Below are 18,662 nucleotides of genomic sequence, written 5' to 3'. Positions count from 1 at the left end.
ACAGATTTACAATGCCACTGCTGCCCTCCGGATCCACCACAGTGTTGGTACTGAGGCCATTCTTCCCAGAGATTGTGCCCAGTCAGTGACTGTCCACAACAGAAATACTTAGCAAGGCTCCTTCTGGCAAGATCAGGCACCCCTCCAAAAGGTAGCATTAGCCCACCGACCTCCCAACTGATTGCTTGAACCCCTCCTGGATCCACACTGCTATCCTCGTCTCTTAGCCAGTCCTCTTTCTCTGTCACCTTCCACAGTTGTCAGAGCCTCATCATAATTTAAACTGCTCTCGGCCTTGTCCTTCCTACAGTAAAAATCTTAGTCCACTAATAACTCTCTGAAAGAAAGTCAAGTCCCATTTTTGTGATAGGTGTGAACTAATACAAGGGGTACTGAGAGTGGTTGGAGTGCCTGGCACAGGCCTACTTATGACCCCCAGGAAGCTGTGAAAATAAAAGATAAAACAAGTTAGTAGAACATGTTATCACCATAGGAAAAGAGGCAGACAACAAGGCTGCTACTTAAGTCCATGAAAGGATAAAATGAAGGAATGAGAGGCTAAGGGAGACAGGCCAGGCCAGTAAAAACGTGCAATCCTTTACTTAGTGCTCAACCTGAGCTAATTTTCAGATCCGCACACAGTTATGGAAGAGGTGACCAGGCTCCTGGAAGGAAGGACCTGCAACACGATATCCTGTGAATCTTCCCACACTGTTTCTCTAAAGACGTGAACAGGAAATCGGTAAACAAAAGCTGAGATACCAGGGGTGCAGGAAAACAGTTTATTGGTGCCAGTCCCAGGTTAGCTATAGAATTTGGTTTTTTTTTTAAGGTCTGGGTGGTGGCAAACCTGGTTGAGTGACATGTTACAGTATGAAAGGACCCGGGTTCGAGCCCCTGGTCCCCACCTGCAGGGGGAAAGCTTTGCGAGTGATGAAGCAGGGCTGCAGGTCTCTCTGTCTATCCCCTCATTCCCTCTTGATTTCTGGCTGTTTCTATCCAAGAAATAAAGATAATAAAACTTTTTTTTTCTTTTCTTTTTTTTTTTGTCCAGAGTTACCACTGGGGCTTGGTGCTGGAACTATGAATCCACTGCTCCTGGAGGCCTTTTTTTTTTCTTTCTTTCCACTTTACTGGATAGGCCAGAGATAAATCGAGAGGAGAAGGAATATAGAGAGGGAGAGAGACAAAGAGATACCTACAGACCAGCTTCACTACTCGTGAAGTTTTTCCCTGCAGGTGAGGACCAGGGGGCTCAACCCTTATCTTTGAGCAGGTCCTTGCACTTTGTACTGTGTGCTTAACCAGGTGCACCACCACCTGACCCCCAGGCTATAGATATTTCTGGGCCTTGAATTTCAGTTTCTCTCTCTCTCTCTCTATTTTATTTTCATTACCAGAGCACTGCTCAGCTCTGGCTTATGGTGGTGCAGGGGATTGAACCTGAGACTTTGGGGCCTCAGGCATGACAGTCACTTTGCATAACCACTATGCTATCTACCACTACCTCCCTCAGTTTCTCTCTCTCTTTCTCTCTCTCGCGCTTTTTAAAAATTTTTATTTATCAAAAAAAAACACTGACAAAAACCACAGGATAAGAGGGGTACAACTCCACACAATGCCCACGACCAGAACTCCGTATCCCATCCCCTCCCCTCATAGCTTTCCTATTCTTTATCCCTCTGGGAGTATGGACCCAGGGTCATTATGGAGTGCAGAAGGTAGAAGGTCTGGCTTTTTAAAAATATATACTTATTTATTTATTTTTCCTTTTGTTGCTCTTGTTTTACTGTTGTAGTTATTATTGTTGTTATTGATGTTGTCATTGTTTGATAGGATGGAGAGAAATGGAGAGAGGAGGGGAAGGCTGAGAGGAGGAGAGAAAGATAGACACCTGCAGACCTCTTTCACTGCTTGTGAAGTGACTCTTCTGCAGGTGGGGGGCTGGGGGTTCAAACTGGGATCCTTACTCCAGTCCTTGTGCTTTGCTCCATGTGTGCTTAACCCGCTGCACTACTGCCCAACTCCCAAGGTCTAGCTTCTGTAATTGCTTCCTGGTTGAACATGGGCATTGGCAAGTCTATCCACATTTCCATCCTGTCTCTCTCTCCCCAGATAATAACTTGGATCCACCGGGATATCAGATTTCAGGCTCAGAGGAAAAAAGAAAAGGAGGGGAATCTAGTATAGCCACAGACCCTTTGGAATATAACTAAAATATGCCTACTAGCTATCTACAAAATGGAGACCCCCAAATCTTCATCTGCAATATTCTAGCCTTTAGGTTCATGATTAGTCAACAATTTGTTTGGCTCTATATGTTAACTCTTCTTTCAGCCACCAGGTTCCAGATGCTACCATGATGCCAACCGTCCTTCCCTGGGACGACCCCACCAATGTGTCCTGGAGCCCCACTTCCCACTTCACCACCCCACTAAGGAAAGAAAGAGACAGGCTGGGAGTATGGATTGACCTGCCAATGCCCATGTTCAGCCAGGAAGCAATTATAGAAGCCAGACCTTCCATCTTCTGCACCCCATAATGACCCTGGGTCCCTACTCCCAGAGGGATAAAGAATAATAAAGCTATGGTGGGGAGGGGATATGGAGTTCTGGTGGTGGGAATTGTGTGGAGTTACACCCCTCTTATCCTATGGTTTTTGTCAGTGTTTCCTTTTTATAAATAAAAATTTTTTTTAAAAGAGAGAGATGACATGTAGCTGGGAGGTGGCACAGTGGCATTGTACTCTCAAACATGAGGTCCCTAGCTCAATCCCTGGCAGCACATGTACCAGAGTGGTGCCTGGTTCTTAGTCTCACCTCCTATCTTTCTCGTTTTTAAATAAAATCTTAGAAGAAGAAGTAGAGGTGAGAACTGGGGAGACAGTATAATAGTTATGCAAAAAAGACCTTCATGCCTGAGTCACCAAGGTCCCAGGTTCAATCCAGACAATTCTCTAGAGAGAGAAAGAGAGAGAGAAAAAGGTTAGGATGCAAAATATTTTCATGCCCCTAAGATCCCAGGTTCAATCCCCAGCATTACCATAAACCAGTACTTAGATGTGCACGGCATAGTGGAGGTACTTAGTTTGGCCCTCAAGTATGAGGTCCTGAGTTCAATCCCTGCCATTACATGTACCAAAGCAAGGCCCCTCTCTCATCTCCTATCTCTTTCTCATGAATAAATAAATACTTAAGAACAAAAAAAAAAATGATGAAAATTTTACCCTAAAACACTACCAACATTCCCATAGTAAAAATAATTGTGGTCTGGGAGGTGGCTCAGTGGATAAAGCATTGGACTCTCAAGAATGAGGTCCTGAGTTCAATCCCCAGAAGCACATGTACCAGAGCGATGTCTGATTCTTTCTCTCCTCCTAGCTTTCTCATTAATAAATAAATAAGATCTTTAATAAATAAATAACAAATAAAGTTTTTGAAACCTATTCTCTTCCAAATCAGGGTAGGACAGAAAGCAATTTCACCAGTAAGATACAGTAGTAGGGGGCCAGGCAGTAGTGCAGCAGGTTAAGGGCACATGGTGCGAAGTGCAAGGACTGGCGTGAGGATCCTGGTTCGAGCCCCCAGCTCCCCACCTTCAGGGGAGTCGCCTCACAGGCGGTGAAGCAGGTCTGCAGGTGTCTATCTTTCTCTCCCCCACTCTTCCTTCCCCTCCTCTCTCCATTTCTCTCTGTCCTATCTAACAATGATGGCATCAACAACAACAAAAAACTACAACAACAATAAAACAAGGGCAACAAAAGGGAAAATAAATAATAAAAAATTTATAAAAAGATACAATAGTAATCCCCATCATATCTCTGTCTAATTGACTTGTCTGGCCCCTGAAGAAACTGGGTGGATCCTGAAAAAATAACCACTGGCTCCCATTGTAAGTGAGAAAATTGGTAAACAAAGACCAAGATACCCAGGATGCAGGAAAACAGAGTTTGTTTTGTTTTGCTTTTTATTGATGCATCAGACCCAGATTGGCACATGTCACAACCTGAATTCTGATGGAGTTTCTCTTTTATACCATAACAATACACAAAGTAATGTTGGATAATTATTTGCAATTTTAGGGTTAAATACATGCAGACCATGAGAGAAGGGATGGATGGCATGTAAACCATGGGGGGGGGGGGGCTGTGGGGAGGGATTAGTGAAAAGCTAACTTGCTTTAAAGGCCATGCAAACAGTAGGAAATAGAAGGAGATTAAGCCTGGAATCTATAGCTTTCCCTTAGACTGGTACAAATATTTGTAGTTATTTTTTTAGTATTTACTTATTTATTCCCTTTTGTTGCCCTTGTTTTATTGTTGTAGTTATTATTGTTGTTGTCATTGTTGGATAGGATGGAGAGAAATGGAGAGAGGAGGGGAAGACAGAGGGGGAGAGAAAGACACCTGCAGACCTGCTTCACCGCTCATGAGGTCACCCGCCTGACGTGGGGAGCCATGGGCTAGAACCCGGATCTTTAATCCCGTCCTTACGCGTCACACCACGTGCGCTTAACCCGCTGCGCTACCACCGACTCCCTTTGTAATTAGTTTTATATCCTATATCACCATGAGCTCCGTCACTTACTTGTCCTGATCACACACACACAGCTGCTGTACCAGGTGTGCTATCACTGCTAAAGCAAACTAATAAGCCATCACTAGCTTGGCAAATGTGTTCTTTCCAATCCTGGTTTGAAAATATCAGAAACTGGGGTCGGGCGGTGGCGCAGTGGGTTAAGCGCATGTGGTACAAAGTGCAAGGACCAGCGTAAGGATCCCGGTTCGAGCCCCCTGACTCCCCACCTGCAGGGGAGTCGCTTCACAGGTGGTGAAGCAGGTCTGCAGGTGTCTATCTTTCTCTCCCCCTCTCTGTCTTCCCCTCCTCTCTCCATTTCTCTCTGTCCTATCCAACAACGAACAACATCAACAATGGCAATAATAATAACCACAATGAGGCTACAAAAACAAGGGCAACAAAAGGGGGGGGGAAATGGCCTCCAGGAGTGGTGGATTCATGGTGTAGGCACTGAACCCAGCAATAACCCTGGAGGAAAAAAAAGAAAAGAAAATATCAGAAACAGTTCACATTTGAGATGGCATTTATATTTTTGCCCCAAGACTGTCAACTCTTCTGCCCTCTATCATAATAGCAGGTTGTCGGAAAAGTCATTATGTATTTTTCTATGTTTTTATTTTTTGTTATTGTTGTTATTGATGTCATTGTTAGGACAGAGAGAAATCAAAAGAGGAAGGGAAGACAGAGAGGAGAGAAAGACAGACACCTGCTGACCTGCTTCACCACCTGTGAAGTGACTCCCCTGCAGGTGGGTAGCCGGGGACTGGAACCAGGATTCTTATGCCTTGCATTTTGTGCCACGTACGCTTAACCCACTGCACTAGCACCCTTTTTTCTATGTTTTTCTATGCAAAAAGGCATCATGACTTTTCCAACAACCCAGTATAATCCAAAGAGATTTGGGCCACTTGGACGTCCCACAGAACATTATACTGATTCATTTTGTGCTAATTACTGAAGTGGTTTGGGGGCCAGGTAATGACACACCCAGTTAAGTGCACATATTAGCGTGTGCAAGGACCCAGATATAAACCCCTGGTCTCCATCTGCAGTGGGGAATTATATAGCTTTTTATTGGCTTTTAATAGTATGTTAGTATATAGTTTAAGAGAGAAAATTATTATGTTAACTGAAGGAATTATGCTGAGTCCTGACCCCCTTTTCTCACGGGAAGGACTTATCTAGCTGAAACAGACTGGAGTGCTGAGAATAAGCAGACCCCTCGCCCACACAGGAAGATTTTCTGTGAGGGCCACTGTTACTCCATATTGTCTAAGGCAGTCAAGAAAAACCTTATGGTCCAATTGCTGCAGTACAGCTGCACTTCACCCATGCCTCGGCCTCGCGTGAGCTTAATGTGCAGCTTGGCGATACGAGAATCCGGCATGAAGCCCAGCCAGTCTATCTTGGCGTAACTCTGCATCGCACTCTGTCATTTCACGAACATCTCATAAAAACTGCAGCAAAGGTGCCCACGAGGAATCACATCATGGCAAGACTGGCCAGCTCCTCATGGGGCGCGAGCACTTCCACACTTTGATCATCATCTCTGGCATTATGCTATTCCACTGCAGAATACTGTGCCCCAGTATGGTTCCGTAGCCCCCATGTCCACTTGGTCGATTCCATATTATATTCCTCCATGAGGATAATTTCTGGAACCATCCGTTCCACCCCGGTTCCATGGCTGCCAGTTCTTAGCAACATCGCCCCGCCAGATATTCATCGGGATGCGGCATCATCTAAGTTCATTTCCCACGTCTACGCTTGACCGGACCTGCCAATATACGCGGATATCTTCGCCCACCCTGTCCAACGCTTGACATCTCGTCACCCAATCTGGTCCCCTACGCCTACACTGAACTTCTCTGTTCCAGTCTCTTGGAAACAGAGTTGGCAGTCAGCTGAGGTAAAGAACAAACACCTCATCACAGACCCCTGCAAGCGTCAACCCGGCTTTGACCTAGCACGTTATGATTGGGCCCTCCTCAATCGCCATCGAACAGGCCATGGCGGGTGCGCTGCTATGTTCCATCGCTGGGGAGCCAGAGATGACCCGAACTGCCCCTGCGGCTACAGACAGACTATGACCCACATAGTCAACGACTGCCACCTCTCCAGATTCAAAGGAGGTCTCGAAACTTTACATCAGGCTCAACCTGACGCTGTTGACTGGCTCCGGAAGAAGGGCAAAGGCTAGTAGTAGTAGTACCCTTGAAAAACCAGTCTCAACGTTTCTACCTATCAGCAGTTGTTCTGTAAACGGAGGTCATGATAGTCCGAAACCCAAAATTTGCTTAACTGACAAAAACTGCCAGGGACTGTGGTCAAAACTCCATGACAAATAAGTCTGAACTTTAAGTGCCCCCTAAGTCTCCCCTTCCAAGTTCCCCCTCCTGATGTGGATTAAAAGAATCTGTCTGCGTCTCTTTGGAGCTGACACATCACTACCGGGAAGTGCATGTAGCTCAGGCTTAAGCTTGCTTCAGTAGAGGCTCTTTGCTTTTACATGTGATTCAGGGAACAGGACCTGAAAACTCTGGGCATAACATTAACCCAGCCTGCACTGGACATCTCCAACCAGAAATGGGTCATAAATCCCATGGCCCATAAATCCCTTCCCTACTAAACAAAGTAACAGGACTCTATCAGTTCCATTTTGGGCTTTTAGCTCTCCCCAGATTGGGCTCTCCATCTCAACTGGGGCTTCCCACCCCACCCCACCTTGCCTACTATATTAAACTTTGCTATGTCGGCACTCCTGACTCTACTTGACTTACTTTGTGCCTCGCGATTCTAACACTTTGGTGGTAAAACCTGAGGGGGCTAAGAATACAGCCTCTCTCTCTCTCTGGGCCTTTTAGTGTCACACAAACCTAACACTAACCACTAGGAAAACTGCAAGAGAAGGCCGACAAGAGAGCTCATCTGAAAACCCAGGTTCCAGCCCACCCCCCACTGCACTGCAGGAAGCTGTGGTGCTGTGGTGTCTCTCCCAGGTGCACTGCTGGAGGTCGTGTTTAGAAAATAGTATGACGGCATCCCAATAAAATTAAAAATAAAGCTAGAAAATAATGTTAGAAATATGTGACACAAATGAGAGCAGAGAAGCCAGCCTCATAGCCCCTCCCAGGTTTTAGCACCAAAAGTTAGAAATCCAATCTGAGACATTAAATGAGGCAAGGAGAGGCAGGAGGATAGACAAAAGGAAGTCTGAATGCAGTAGCCAGAGCAGAGGTAAAATGTGTGTGTGTGTGGGGGGGGGGGGGTAGGAGCCCCAGCTGGGATAAGTGAGAACCCAGATGGGGGGGAGCTGAGAAGCCCACCCTGGAACAGGCTTGGGGGTGTCTTATAAAGGGTCTTAACTATTTCTGGCATGGGAAGCGTCACAGGATTTATGCACTATTTAGAGATGTTTCTGGTTGGATGTGTCTGGTGCAGGCAGGGGTAAATCTTCCTGTGTGAGCGAGGGGTCTGCTTATTCTCAGCATGTCCCCTTCAGTCTGTTTCATCAAGATTAAGTTCTTCCCATGAGAATAGGGGGATCAGGCCTCAGCATACTTCCTTCACCATATAATCCCACAAATTTCATTTCAAGGAATGTATCCTTTTGGATATATTCCAAAAGAAATGAAATGGGGAGAGGGTGTCAGTGATCATTCTGGAGGCAAAAAAAAAAAAAAAAGAAGAAATGAAATCATGGTCAGGTGGATAACACACAACAGACTTTCATGCCTGAGGTTTAAAGGTCCCAGGTTCAGTCCCAGTCTCCCCCACAAGAAAGGGGCTTCATGCATGCAAGAGCAATAAGCCAGAGTTGAACAGTGCTCTGGTTTTCAAAAATTAAAATTAATGAATAGTATTATCACCACACCAGAAAGAGAAAGAGAAAGTGAAAGAGAAGAAAAAATAGTGAAGCAGATAAAGAAGGGAAGGAGGGAGGGAGAAGATGAACAAAATGGTCATTATATGAGGTGATATGTTTGCTGTGCAGATGTCCCCTCAGGCTAGTGCCAGTTCCTGAGAGAGTTAATATGGTATTCTCCAAGTGCCCTTCCCAGCCAATCCTGTCCCGGCTTGTCACTCCCGGGTTTTGCCCTATAAAGCCCTTCTTCCGCCCCTCTCTCTCTTGCCCGGTTTTCACCTCAGTGGTTAGACGCAGAAAAGGGTGCTGCGTGAGGTGGCCATTTTGGCTAGCTCCACGTGGCCCGAACCACTGCGCTCTCACCCAACTCTGAGGTGCCCCCACGAATAAAGAATTGTGTTCCCTCTCCACTCCGGATCTCCTCTCTCTCCTCTCTCTCTCTCCTCCACGTCACAGCACGACAATATGTTACTTAATTTGATAGTGGTAATTGGTCCACAATGAAATGTATATCAAAATATCAAGTTGTATACCTTAAACATGCAGTTTTGTAAACTATGTGTTAATAAAGCTGGAGGATTAGGACCTAGCACTAAAACTTCTGGAAGGTGGCGCAGGAGGTAGTGCATTAGACCAATAGGCATGAGGTCCTGACATTAAATGTGCCAGAGTGATGTCCCCCGCCCTCTCTCACTCTTTCATTAATAAATAAATCAATCTTTAAAATTTTCTAGGAGGGGCTGGGTGGTGCCACATCTGGTTGAGCGCACATGTTGCAATGTGCAAGGACCCAGATTCAAGCCCCTGGTCCCCACCTTCAGGAAGGAAGCTTCACAAGTGGTGAAGCAGGGCTGCACATGTCTCTCTCTCTCTCCCTCCTCTCAATTTCTATCTCTGTTTAATAAATAAAGATAATTTTTTTAAAATGTTAAGTATTTCTGGGAAGAAACATGAGAAAATATTGTAGTATACAATATATTTTTATTGTTGCCATGACTTCACCACTTCAGGTTAATCTTTTCAGCTAGAAAGTGAGAGGCAGAGACTAAGAGAGAGAGGGAAGGATACCAAAATCTTCCTGACAGTGGTGTGGGCCAGGCTCAAATCTGGGTCACACGCCTGGCAAAGCAGGCATCCTCCCAGCTATTTCACCAGCCAAGAATATTATTTAAACAGGGTCAGAAAAAAATTAACTACAATAAATAATAAATTGAACTTCAAAATGATACGGAACTTGACAAAGATTTAATTTTTTTATTTTTTATATTTATTTTATTCCCTTTTGTTGCCCTTGTGGTTTTTTATTGTTGTAGCTATTATTGTTGCTGTTATTGATGTCATTGTTGTTGAACAGGACAGAGAAGTGGAGAGAAGAGGGGAAGACAGAGAGGGAGAGAGAAAGACAGACACCTGCAGACCGGCTGTACCACCTATGAAGCCACCTGTGAAGCCCCTGCAGGTGGGGAGCCTGGGGCTCAAACCGGGATCCTTATGCCAGTCCTTATGCTTTGTGCTATGTGCACTTAACCCGCTGCTCGACCGCCCAACTCCCAGATTTTAAAATTTGATTTAACAAGAAAGAACCAGAGCATCACTCTGACTTATAAGGAAACATAAGGCCAGATGTACGCAAGCCCAGTCTCCCTGCGGAGTTGGGGGAGAGGGGTTCTGTGGTCCAGGAGGTGTCATGGCGACTAGAGAGTTGGGCTTATAAACATGAGATCCCAAGTTCAGTCCCTAGCATCTCACATGCCAGAGTGATGCTCATAGTTTCTCTTTGCTCTCCTGCCATCACTAATAAAGAAGGGAGGGAAGTGAGTGATGGAGAGAGGAAGAACTTCAAATACAGTCTTAATAACAAAAGGGGGAGGAGGCGAAGATGATGATTGTCATAAATAATTTCCAATTAAAATTACTTCTCAAGACAAAGGATAAGGAATTGAAGCAAGGTGTTTATTATTTCGCAAAAGGGCGTGCAGCAGTTAGTGGCAGTTAGGCAGCAGTGCGCCCCACCACCACCCTTCTCCCACCTTTTATACCTGATGCAGAACTGTGTCCTCCACTCTTAGGCTGTTTTTCAGAGCTCACAGTCTTCCCAGTCTAAATAATGAAAGGAGGAGAGTCTGAAGGTTTCTCCTGGAGAACTAGCAAACGCTGCATGTAAATATTACTTGACCTGAAGAATACAAAACTAGTGAGCACAGGTGATTATAGATAACAATTTATATTTTTTTAAAAAAATTTAAGTACTTAACACTCTCATGTTCTTTTGAAGAAAAGACTTAGCCATCTCTTACAATGATGATGACGATTGTTGTAAATGACAATCAATTAAAATTACTTGTCAAGGTAAAAAACAAGGCATTGAAGCAAGGCGTTTATTCTTTTGCAAAAGGGCCAGCGGTAGCAGTGGCAGTCAAGAAGCAGCCGCCCCCTCACCCTTTTCCCATTTTTTTTTATTTTTTGTCTCCAGGGTTATTTCTAGGGCTAGGTACCCGCACTACAAATCCACTGCTCCTGGAGGCCATTTTTTCCCATTTTGTTACCTTTGTTGTTGTTTTTGTTATCGTTATTATTGTTGTTGTAATTGCTGCTGTTGTTGTTGGACAGGACAGAGAGAAATCAAGAGAGAAGGGGAAACAGAGAAGGGGAGAGAAAGACACCTGCAGACCTGTCTCACCGCTTGTGAAACAACCCCCTGCAGATGGGGAGCCAGGGGCTCTAACCCGGATCCTTATGCTGGTCCTTACACTTCAAGCCACATACGCTTAACCCACTGCGCTACTGCCCAACCCCCTCTCTCCTATCTTTTATACCTGAGGCAGAACTGTCTCCTCCACCCCTAGGCTGGGCTTCAGAGCTCTTAATCTCTCTGTTGCCTAAATAAAGAAAGGAGGGAGAGAGTCTGAGGGTCTCTGCTAGAGGATTAGCAAGCACAGCGAGGAACTGACCTAAAGAATACAAAACTACTGGCCACAGGTGGTCACAGATAACAATTTATAAAAAGAAATTTTGTACTAAACAGTTGTTCTATTCGGGTTATTTTGAAGAGAAGACCTAACCATCTCTCACACTGATGATAGGAGTTAGGAGGTGGCTCACCTTAGAGAACAAAAATTATCATGCACTCTTGAGAGAGGACCTGGGTTCAAGTCCCTAACCCCCCGCATGGGAGCACCTGTAGGGAAGAAGCCTCACAAGCAGTGGAGCAATGCTGGGGTGTCTCTCCTCTCTATGTCACTTTCTTTCTTTTTTTTTTTTTTGTCAGGTAAATTAGACATTATTGGACACAAAACTATGTTAGGGAGAGAGAGGTAGAGAAAAAGAAAGAGGGAAACATCAATTCCGCAATAAAGAAATTTAAAAGAAAGAAAGTAAGAAAGAAAGAAAGAAAGAAAGAAAGAAAGAAAGAAAGAAAGAAAGAAAGAAAGAGGGAGTCAGGTGGTAGCACAGCGGGTTATGCGCACGAGGAGCAAAGCGCAAGGACTGGTATAAGGATCCCAGTTCAAGCCCAAGGCTCCCCACCTGCAGGGGAGTCGCTTCCCAGGCGGTGAAGCAGGTCTGCAGGTGTCTGTCTTTCTCTTCCCCCTCTGTCTTCCCCTCCTCTCTCCATTTCTCTCTGTCCTATCCAACAACAATGATAGCAATAACAACAACAATAACAACAATGATGATAAACAACAAGGGCAACAAATGGGAAACTAAATAAATATAATAAATTAGACTGAGAGCTGACTTACATGTTGCTCACATGGTGATCGAGGGGGTGGGGTAAAAGAGCTTACATGGTTGCAGTCAGTGACAAAGAGAGCTCTATGTCACTTTTTCTCCTCTGTCTCTGTCTCTTGCCCCTATCTAAAAGAAAAAAATAAAGGGTCACCAGATGCAGTGGAGTTATGCAACTTCAGTGACAACCCTGGTAGAAGAGAGGAAGAGGTGGAGGTGGGGGAGGGGAGGGATAGGGGAGGGAGGAGGGGAGGGGAGGGTGGTGGCGCACCTGGTTGGGTGCATGGGTTACAATGCACAAGACCCAGATTCAAGCCCCTGGTCGCCACCTACAGGGGGAAAATTTCACAAGTGATGAAGCAAGTCTGCAAGTGCCTGTCTCTTTCCCTCCCTATCTCTCCCTTCCTTTCAATTTCTGGCTATCTCTATCCAATAAGTACATAAAGAGAATTAAAGAAAAATTTTAAGGAGAAGGAGGGGGAAGTGAAGAGGAATGGAGGAGATGGGAGAGAAAGGGGAAGAAGCAAAGGGAACTTCAGAAGCCCACTAGGCAGGTCTAGACCCAGAAAACAACGAGATCTGGGGCCAATTCTGGTGACAAAGTAACAGTGTGACCACAAACCTAGAGATGGGGGTCCAGATAGAATAGCAGCAGTGACCCCCCCCCACCAGGAACCATCTCCAGAAGCCCTGAAACAGAGAAGCATTATTCGTAATTCACCCTCAGGCCTGAGGAAATAACCCAGCAGTTTATATAACACCATTCATGCCTGAGGCATCGCCACAAACCAGAGCTGAACAAAGCTCTGGCAACCACACACACCAAAATTCACCCTTATGAATTGGATTCAAGCTGACATTCCCAAACTTCTGGATTGAGCTAAAAGCTGGTAACCTGGCTTTAAGTGTCATCCCCAACTCTCTGCCCCACCTTCCCCCAGCAGGCCCTTGCTGTAGGGCTGGGGTGGTGAATAACCCTCATTCAGGGTGAACAATGGTTGTCAGGCAGGGTCACCTGGGAGGGGTGACAAGATTCAGCTACTTCAGAGGAGCCACTGAAAGACCAAATCCTACAACTAAGGTTTCCTCTCCTGTTTTCTGATAAGCCCTCCAGTCACATCTTCTATGAAATAGAAAGACTCCAACTTATAGACCATTTCAAACATGAGGAAAGACTCTCCGTGACTGGGAATCTCTGACAACCTTCTTCCTCAGTCCAGTATGGGGGAGAAATACTAGGCAGAGAATCTTCTAGAGCCTCTGATTTGATTCAAAAACTCATAGTCTACCAAACGTATCCCTGGGAAGGAAGAGGCATAAAAGTAAGTAGGGACTCGTGGGAGGGACCCCATGTATAGCTCAGGAACACCCACGTGAAGAACATGGCTTGAGTTTGAAGTCTAGGGGAGAGTGCGATAAATACCTCAGCCCTGATTTCCTCTTCTTGGTGACACGTCCTCTCGGGCTGGCTCTCAAGAGTGGATAAGTGAAGAAGCTGCTCCAACTCCACGGGGAAACCCAGACAGGAGTGAAGAATGGCTCAGATTCCCTGATGCTGTCTGTTTTCCTAGCTTCAGAGTGTGGGTGCAGGAAAAGTCAGAGTGGGTGGGCAAGAGCTAAGGAAATAATTTGGCAGTGGTGGCCAGGAGGAAGGGTGGAGCAAAGAAGTAAGAAGCTTCCAGGTGAAACTCTCCCCACCCACCCCTGTGCTCCGCTAGCAGAGGGCATTCTCAGTCTCACCCTTCTGTCCTTCCTTCAAAGAGCTGCCCCAGGTCCCAGCAGCATGCAGCCTGGCCTATGGCAATACATCTCAGGGGCTGTAGCCCTAGTCTTCCTGAGCTTCTTCATCCAAGAGAATAGTGAGAAGCACCCTGATGATAACTTATCTCTGGTAAGTTCCGAAAGTTGAGTTCGGATTACTTGACAATCCTTCAGTAAGGAGAAAGAGTCCAAGTTGTGCCAACACTCTAATATTACCATAGAAATTCTAGGAAGAGAGCACTAGAGAATCAGAAGATCAATAAAAGATAAATATTGACCAGTAAAGTACACATGTACACAAGGACCCAGGTTCAAGCCCCCATCCCCACTAGTGGGGGGGTGAAGGGGGGAAGAAGCTTCATGAGTGGTGGAGCAGTGTTGCAAGGTGTCTCTATGAACCCCCTTCTCCCTCAATTTTTCTACCTCTTTCCAATAAACAAATGAATAAAATATTTTAAAGCGAATACAAAAAAAAGATAAATGTTGAGCCATTCTTGAAATATTCTAGGAATGGAGGGGGATCATAAAATATAAGGTAATTCCATTTTTATTTGTTTAAGGACTCTCCATACATTCTTCCAAAAGGACTGTACCAATTTTCATTCCCACTAACAGCATAGCAGAGTTCCTTTTTCTCCACAACCTTGTCACCTGTCATTTCTTGATTTGTTTCTTGGAATTTATAGTTGTCCTTTAGACCTGGTACAAATATATTTTTTAAAGGCAAGATTTTTTTTAGATGTTTATTTATTTATTCGTGAAGAAGATAGGAAGAGAGAGAAAGAACCAGACATCACTCTAGTATATGTGCTGTCGGGGATTTGAACTCAGGACCTCACTCTTCAGAGTCCAGTGCTTTATCCACTGCGCCACCTCCCGGACCACTAGACCTGGTACAAATATTTGCAATTATTTCTATATCCTATATCAAAACAAGGAAAGATGGATGGAAGGACGGAAGGAAGGAAGGAAAAAAGAAATGAAGGAATGAAAGGGAAATTAGATGCAGTCTGTGATGGAGAAAGCAAGTTCTTTCTTACCTCAGGACCTGCCTAGACATTCCACACAAAACAGAGGAGTCCCTCTCCCCTGATTCCAAGACCATTACCCCTTCTAGAAGTCCATGTGCTCTCATGATGAGGTGGGGACACCAGTTAACTAAGCCCTGACACAGTCTTCCCTGGAGGCTAGGTCATTGGGCTTGACCAGCCTGTTCTACTGGAGAGATCTGTGGTCTTACTGGTCTCCAGAGATCAAGAGGTAAAACTTAGGGCTAACATTTATTCTGTTCTCAGCAGGAGGAAAAGAAGAAAATTGTGTGGCAGCTAGACCAGGAGAGAATCAGCTTGGACATCAAGAATCATCTGGAAACCTTCAGGGACATGCAGACAAAGCCCCCCTTGTTCCAACAAGTCAACTATACATTCCTGTCTGGTTCTTCTCCTCCAAAAAAGAGTGAGTAAAGAGGAGGAAGCGGTCAAGCTAGGGGAAGAAGATAGGCAAGATATTCTGACAAGAAAAAGGGAAACATGAGCTGGCACCTAGTGAGAAAAGTCCTGTGTTGAATACAGCAAAATTTGGTGCAAGGATGGCCCTGTGTATCTTCCCACTGTGCTTCTCGAATGGTGAGCAGGATGAGGGTACACAGTGACCCAGGAAGGAGAAATCTCCCGGTGAGGTTCATTCAGGGAAGGTATCCTGGGAGAGGAACACAGGATAAGACAGGACCCAAGGGAGCAGTGTGGGAAGCACTGGGGGAGGGACAAGAGGACAGCTGGGTTTGACTGAGGTCTCTGGACAGTCCCCTCATACAACTCTGGCTGGGCCCACTGTGGCTGAGATACTCTAAGGTCAAGGACAGGATGAGACAGTTTTCCAAGGCAGCAAATTTACCTTCGGTGGTTTACAGCCTTCCTCATCCAAGAGCATCTAGTCCTTCATAAAGATCCACCCAATAGGGACCAGGCTCACCTGGTTGAGCATATATGTAACCATGAGCAAGGACCCAGTTTTTTCTTTTAATTTCTTTATTGGAAAATTAATGTTTTACATTTGACAGTAAATACAATGGTTTGTACATGCATAATATTTCCTAGTTTTCCATGTAACAATACAACCCCCACTAGGTACAGGGACCCAGTTTTAAGCCTCTAGTCCCCACCTGCAGGAGGAAAAGCTTCACAAATAATGTAGCAGTGCCAGTTTCTCTCTCCATGTTTTTATCTCCCTTCCCTCTCAAATTTTTCTTGTCTCAATCCAAAATAAATTAATAAAACATTTTAAACCCCCCTTTCAGAGTAGTGTTCCAACAAAGCACTTCACAACTTTTTTCACAATATTTTATTTATTTTAGTTTAATGATATAAATGATAGATAGATAGATGATAGACAGATAGATAGATGATAGATAGATAGATAGATAGATAGATAGATAGATAGATAGATAGATAGATATGTACCAGATTTCAACTCAGTTCTGACAGTTCGGACTTGTGACTGATGGTGGTGCTGGGGATTGAACCTGGGACCTTCAGGCATAAAAGTCTTTTGTATCACCATTATGCTGTCCATTTCCCAACTTCTACCTAGACTTTACCTCCTCTCTGGGTCCCACTCTTTCCAGGAAAAGAGAGGTTTCACGGGTCTTGGCATGAAGAGAAGATCTGGTAGGGAAGACGTAGGCCCTCTGTACCACCTTGAAGTGCTAAAAGCTCCCTTATCTCCCCCTCCCCCAGAATTGTTGACGGTGGGAATCTCCTCAGTGCAGCATCCTTCTGGGAACTACCTCCTAGAGACCCTCACGTCCCTGTTTAATGCTTCCTCAGAAGCTGAGCTGAGTTGTATTGTGGTGCTAGTTCACCTGTCAGATCCTGACCCTCAGAGGCTCACTCGAGTGGTTGCCAACATCTCATCCCTCTTCAAAGAACAGATTGAGGCTCAGAGGCTGCTTGTGATTCAAGCACACTGTCTCCAAGGAGGTCAGAACAACAATCTCTCTTCACCCTGTGAAGCACTTTACTCCAGGCAGAATGTCAACTATGGCCTACTCATGAACCTTGCTATGAACCTCTCTGAATACTTCCTGCTGCTACAAGATAATGTGCACTGCGCTCCTGAGTTCGTGTCAACCATGTACTGGACATTATTAGCCTGGAAAGAACTACCTTGGGTAATGCTGGAGTTTTCCAGTCTGAGCTTCTCTGGGAAGGTTTTCCACACCAGTGACCTCCACCGGCTAGCCTCTTTCTTCCTCCTCTTCCATAAGGACTCTCCTGGTCATATACTTCTCTCTCAATTCCATCTTCTCATGGCCCAGAATGTCCCGATTCGTTTCAGTCCCTCTGTATTTTACCACATTGGCTCTTACCCTGTGCTGGAGGGCACTTGTTTTCCTGTGGAGGAGGAACCAGTGTTTGGTGAGCCAGATAATCCCGTTGCTGATGTCCTCACAGACATGATGACAACAGGGCATAGCTACGCAGAATATGCATATTTTCTGAACGATGAAGGCTTCTCTACCCTCGATGCTCTAAGAGGCAACTACTTGACGGTAATTTTTGAAAAACCACACAAAGTCATCCGGATAGAGGTGCTGACTGGCACTGACGACGGGGAGTACCGGATGCAGCATGGACAAGTAGAAGTGGGTTACGACCCCTTTGAGAATTCCATGGGTTGTACTCGTTATAACTTTCTAGGGCCCCTGATGGAAGGACATCTGGACCAGAGGGTGTTTTATGAAGAAGACGCAGTGCAGGAGTTGAGCTGTATACGTCTGGTGGTGCTTGAGTCTCAAGAGTCTTGGCTCCTGATCAAACAGATCAAAGTCTGGACTCAGAATGAAGAAGAAAAGGCATAGAGGACTCCTAGGTGGCTGGTGGGGGGAAAACACATGGTTGAGAAGAAATAAATAGAGAAATTAATCAAGACCTGCTCATTCAGAGTAGGGTGACTATAATTTATTGCTCAAACTGGGACATTTTTGAGAATTAAAGTAATCACTATAAAAAATCATGTAATAAACGAACATCATGAATGTCCCAAGAAAACATAATTTCAGTTATCTTAGGCTACTTAAGGTTAAGCACATGGGCTAATGAAGGTCAGAGATAAGACCATGTCTGGGGCTGGGTGATGGTGTAGCTGGTTGAGTGCAACCCTTACAGTGTGTAAGGACCTGGGTTTAAACCCTCAGAACACACCTGAGGTGGGGGATATTCATGAATGGTGAAGCAGTCCTACAGGTATCTCTCTCTCTCTATCTATCTATCTATCTATCTATCTATCTATCTCTTCTTTCCCTCTCAATTTTGCTCAGTCTAGCCAAAATAAATAATAAATATCTTTTTAGAAAAAGACAACATCCTCTGATTCCCAAGAAGAGAGGAGCCACCAAGAACTTCATGAAGAACTCTTTCTGTGAAGGAGTTCTTGCTCTAAGTAGACTTGAAATTACCTATTACAACAGATATCTTTCTGTTTCCATTGGAAATTAAGAAGTTAGGATTATATATTTCTTCAAAAACCTATGCAGTAAACATCTGAGTACACACTGGAAACTGAATACTATTGAGACGTATTAGATAAGATGAACCAAACAGGAATTACAAGGGCTTTGACAACAAAATGCAGTAGTTAAAATACATTGTAATAAGGGTATCAACTCTCTCTAAATTGGTTAATAAAATTATGAACCCTAAAAAAGCACAAATATGCACTGGTGCAAAGGGCAA

General features: G+C 44.8%; 1 protein-coding gene across 2 annotated transcripts; it reads left to right on the top strand.

Moving 5' to 3' along the window:
- The first annotated feature begins 13,237 nt into the window (after positions 1-13,237).
- On the top strand, positions 13,238-17,959 carry LOC103112667 (alpha-1,3-mannosyl-glycoprotein 4-beta-N-acetylglucosaminyltransferase-like protein MGAT4E). 2 transcript variants are annotated; one of them, XM_060178594.1, is made up of 4 exons: positions 13,238-13,490; positions 13,930-14,059; positions 15,228-15,384; positions 16,665-17,959. In XM_060178594.1, exons 2-4 carry the CDS (start codon positions 13,952-13,954, stop codon positions 17,786-17,788), a joined length of 1,389 nt encoding a protein of 462 aa, XP_060034577.1. In that variant the 5' UTR covers positions 13,238-13,490; positions 13,930-13,951; the 3' UTR covers positions 17,789-17,959. The 2 variants fall into 2 exon arrangements, with proteins under 2 accessions (XP_060034577.1, XP_060034576.1); XM_060178593.1 differs by having other exon boundaries at positions 15,225-15,384.
- Positions 17,960-18,662: the final 703 nt, after the last annotated feature.

This window comes from Erinaceus europaeus, chromosome 19, assembly GCF_950295315.1.
Source record: "Erinaceus europaeus chromosome 19, mEriEur2.1, whole genome shotgun sequence".
NCBI classification, from domain to species: Eukaryota; Metazoa; Chordata; class Mammalia; order Eulipotyphla; family Erinaceidae; genus Erinaceus; species Erinaceus europaeus.
The sequence above is the reverse complement of the archived record's forward strand: the minus strand, read 5'-3'. Positions and strand labels throughout refer to the sequence as shown.

What these genes read in the sequence shown, in the direction of transcription:
- LOC103112667 (XM_060178593.1), top strand. Translation starts at nt 13,952, where the DNA reads ATGCAGCCTGGCCTATGGCAATACATCTCAGGGGCTGTAGCCCTAGTC. An exon ending in CTGATGATAACTTATCTCTG is followed by an intron (nt 14,060 to 15,224) that starts GTAAGTTCCGAA and finishes TTCTGTTCTCAG; the next exon opens with CAGGAGGAAAAGAAGAAAAT. An exon ending in TTCTTCTCCTCCAAAAAAGA is followed by an intron (nt 15,385 to 16,664) that starts GTGAGTAAAGAG and finishes CCCCTCCCCCAG; the next exon opens with AATTGTTGACGGTGGGAATC.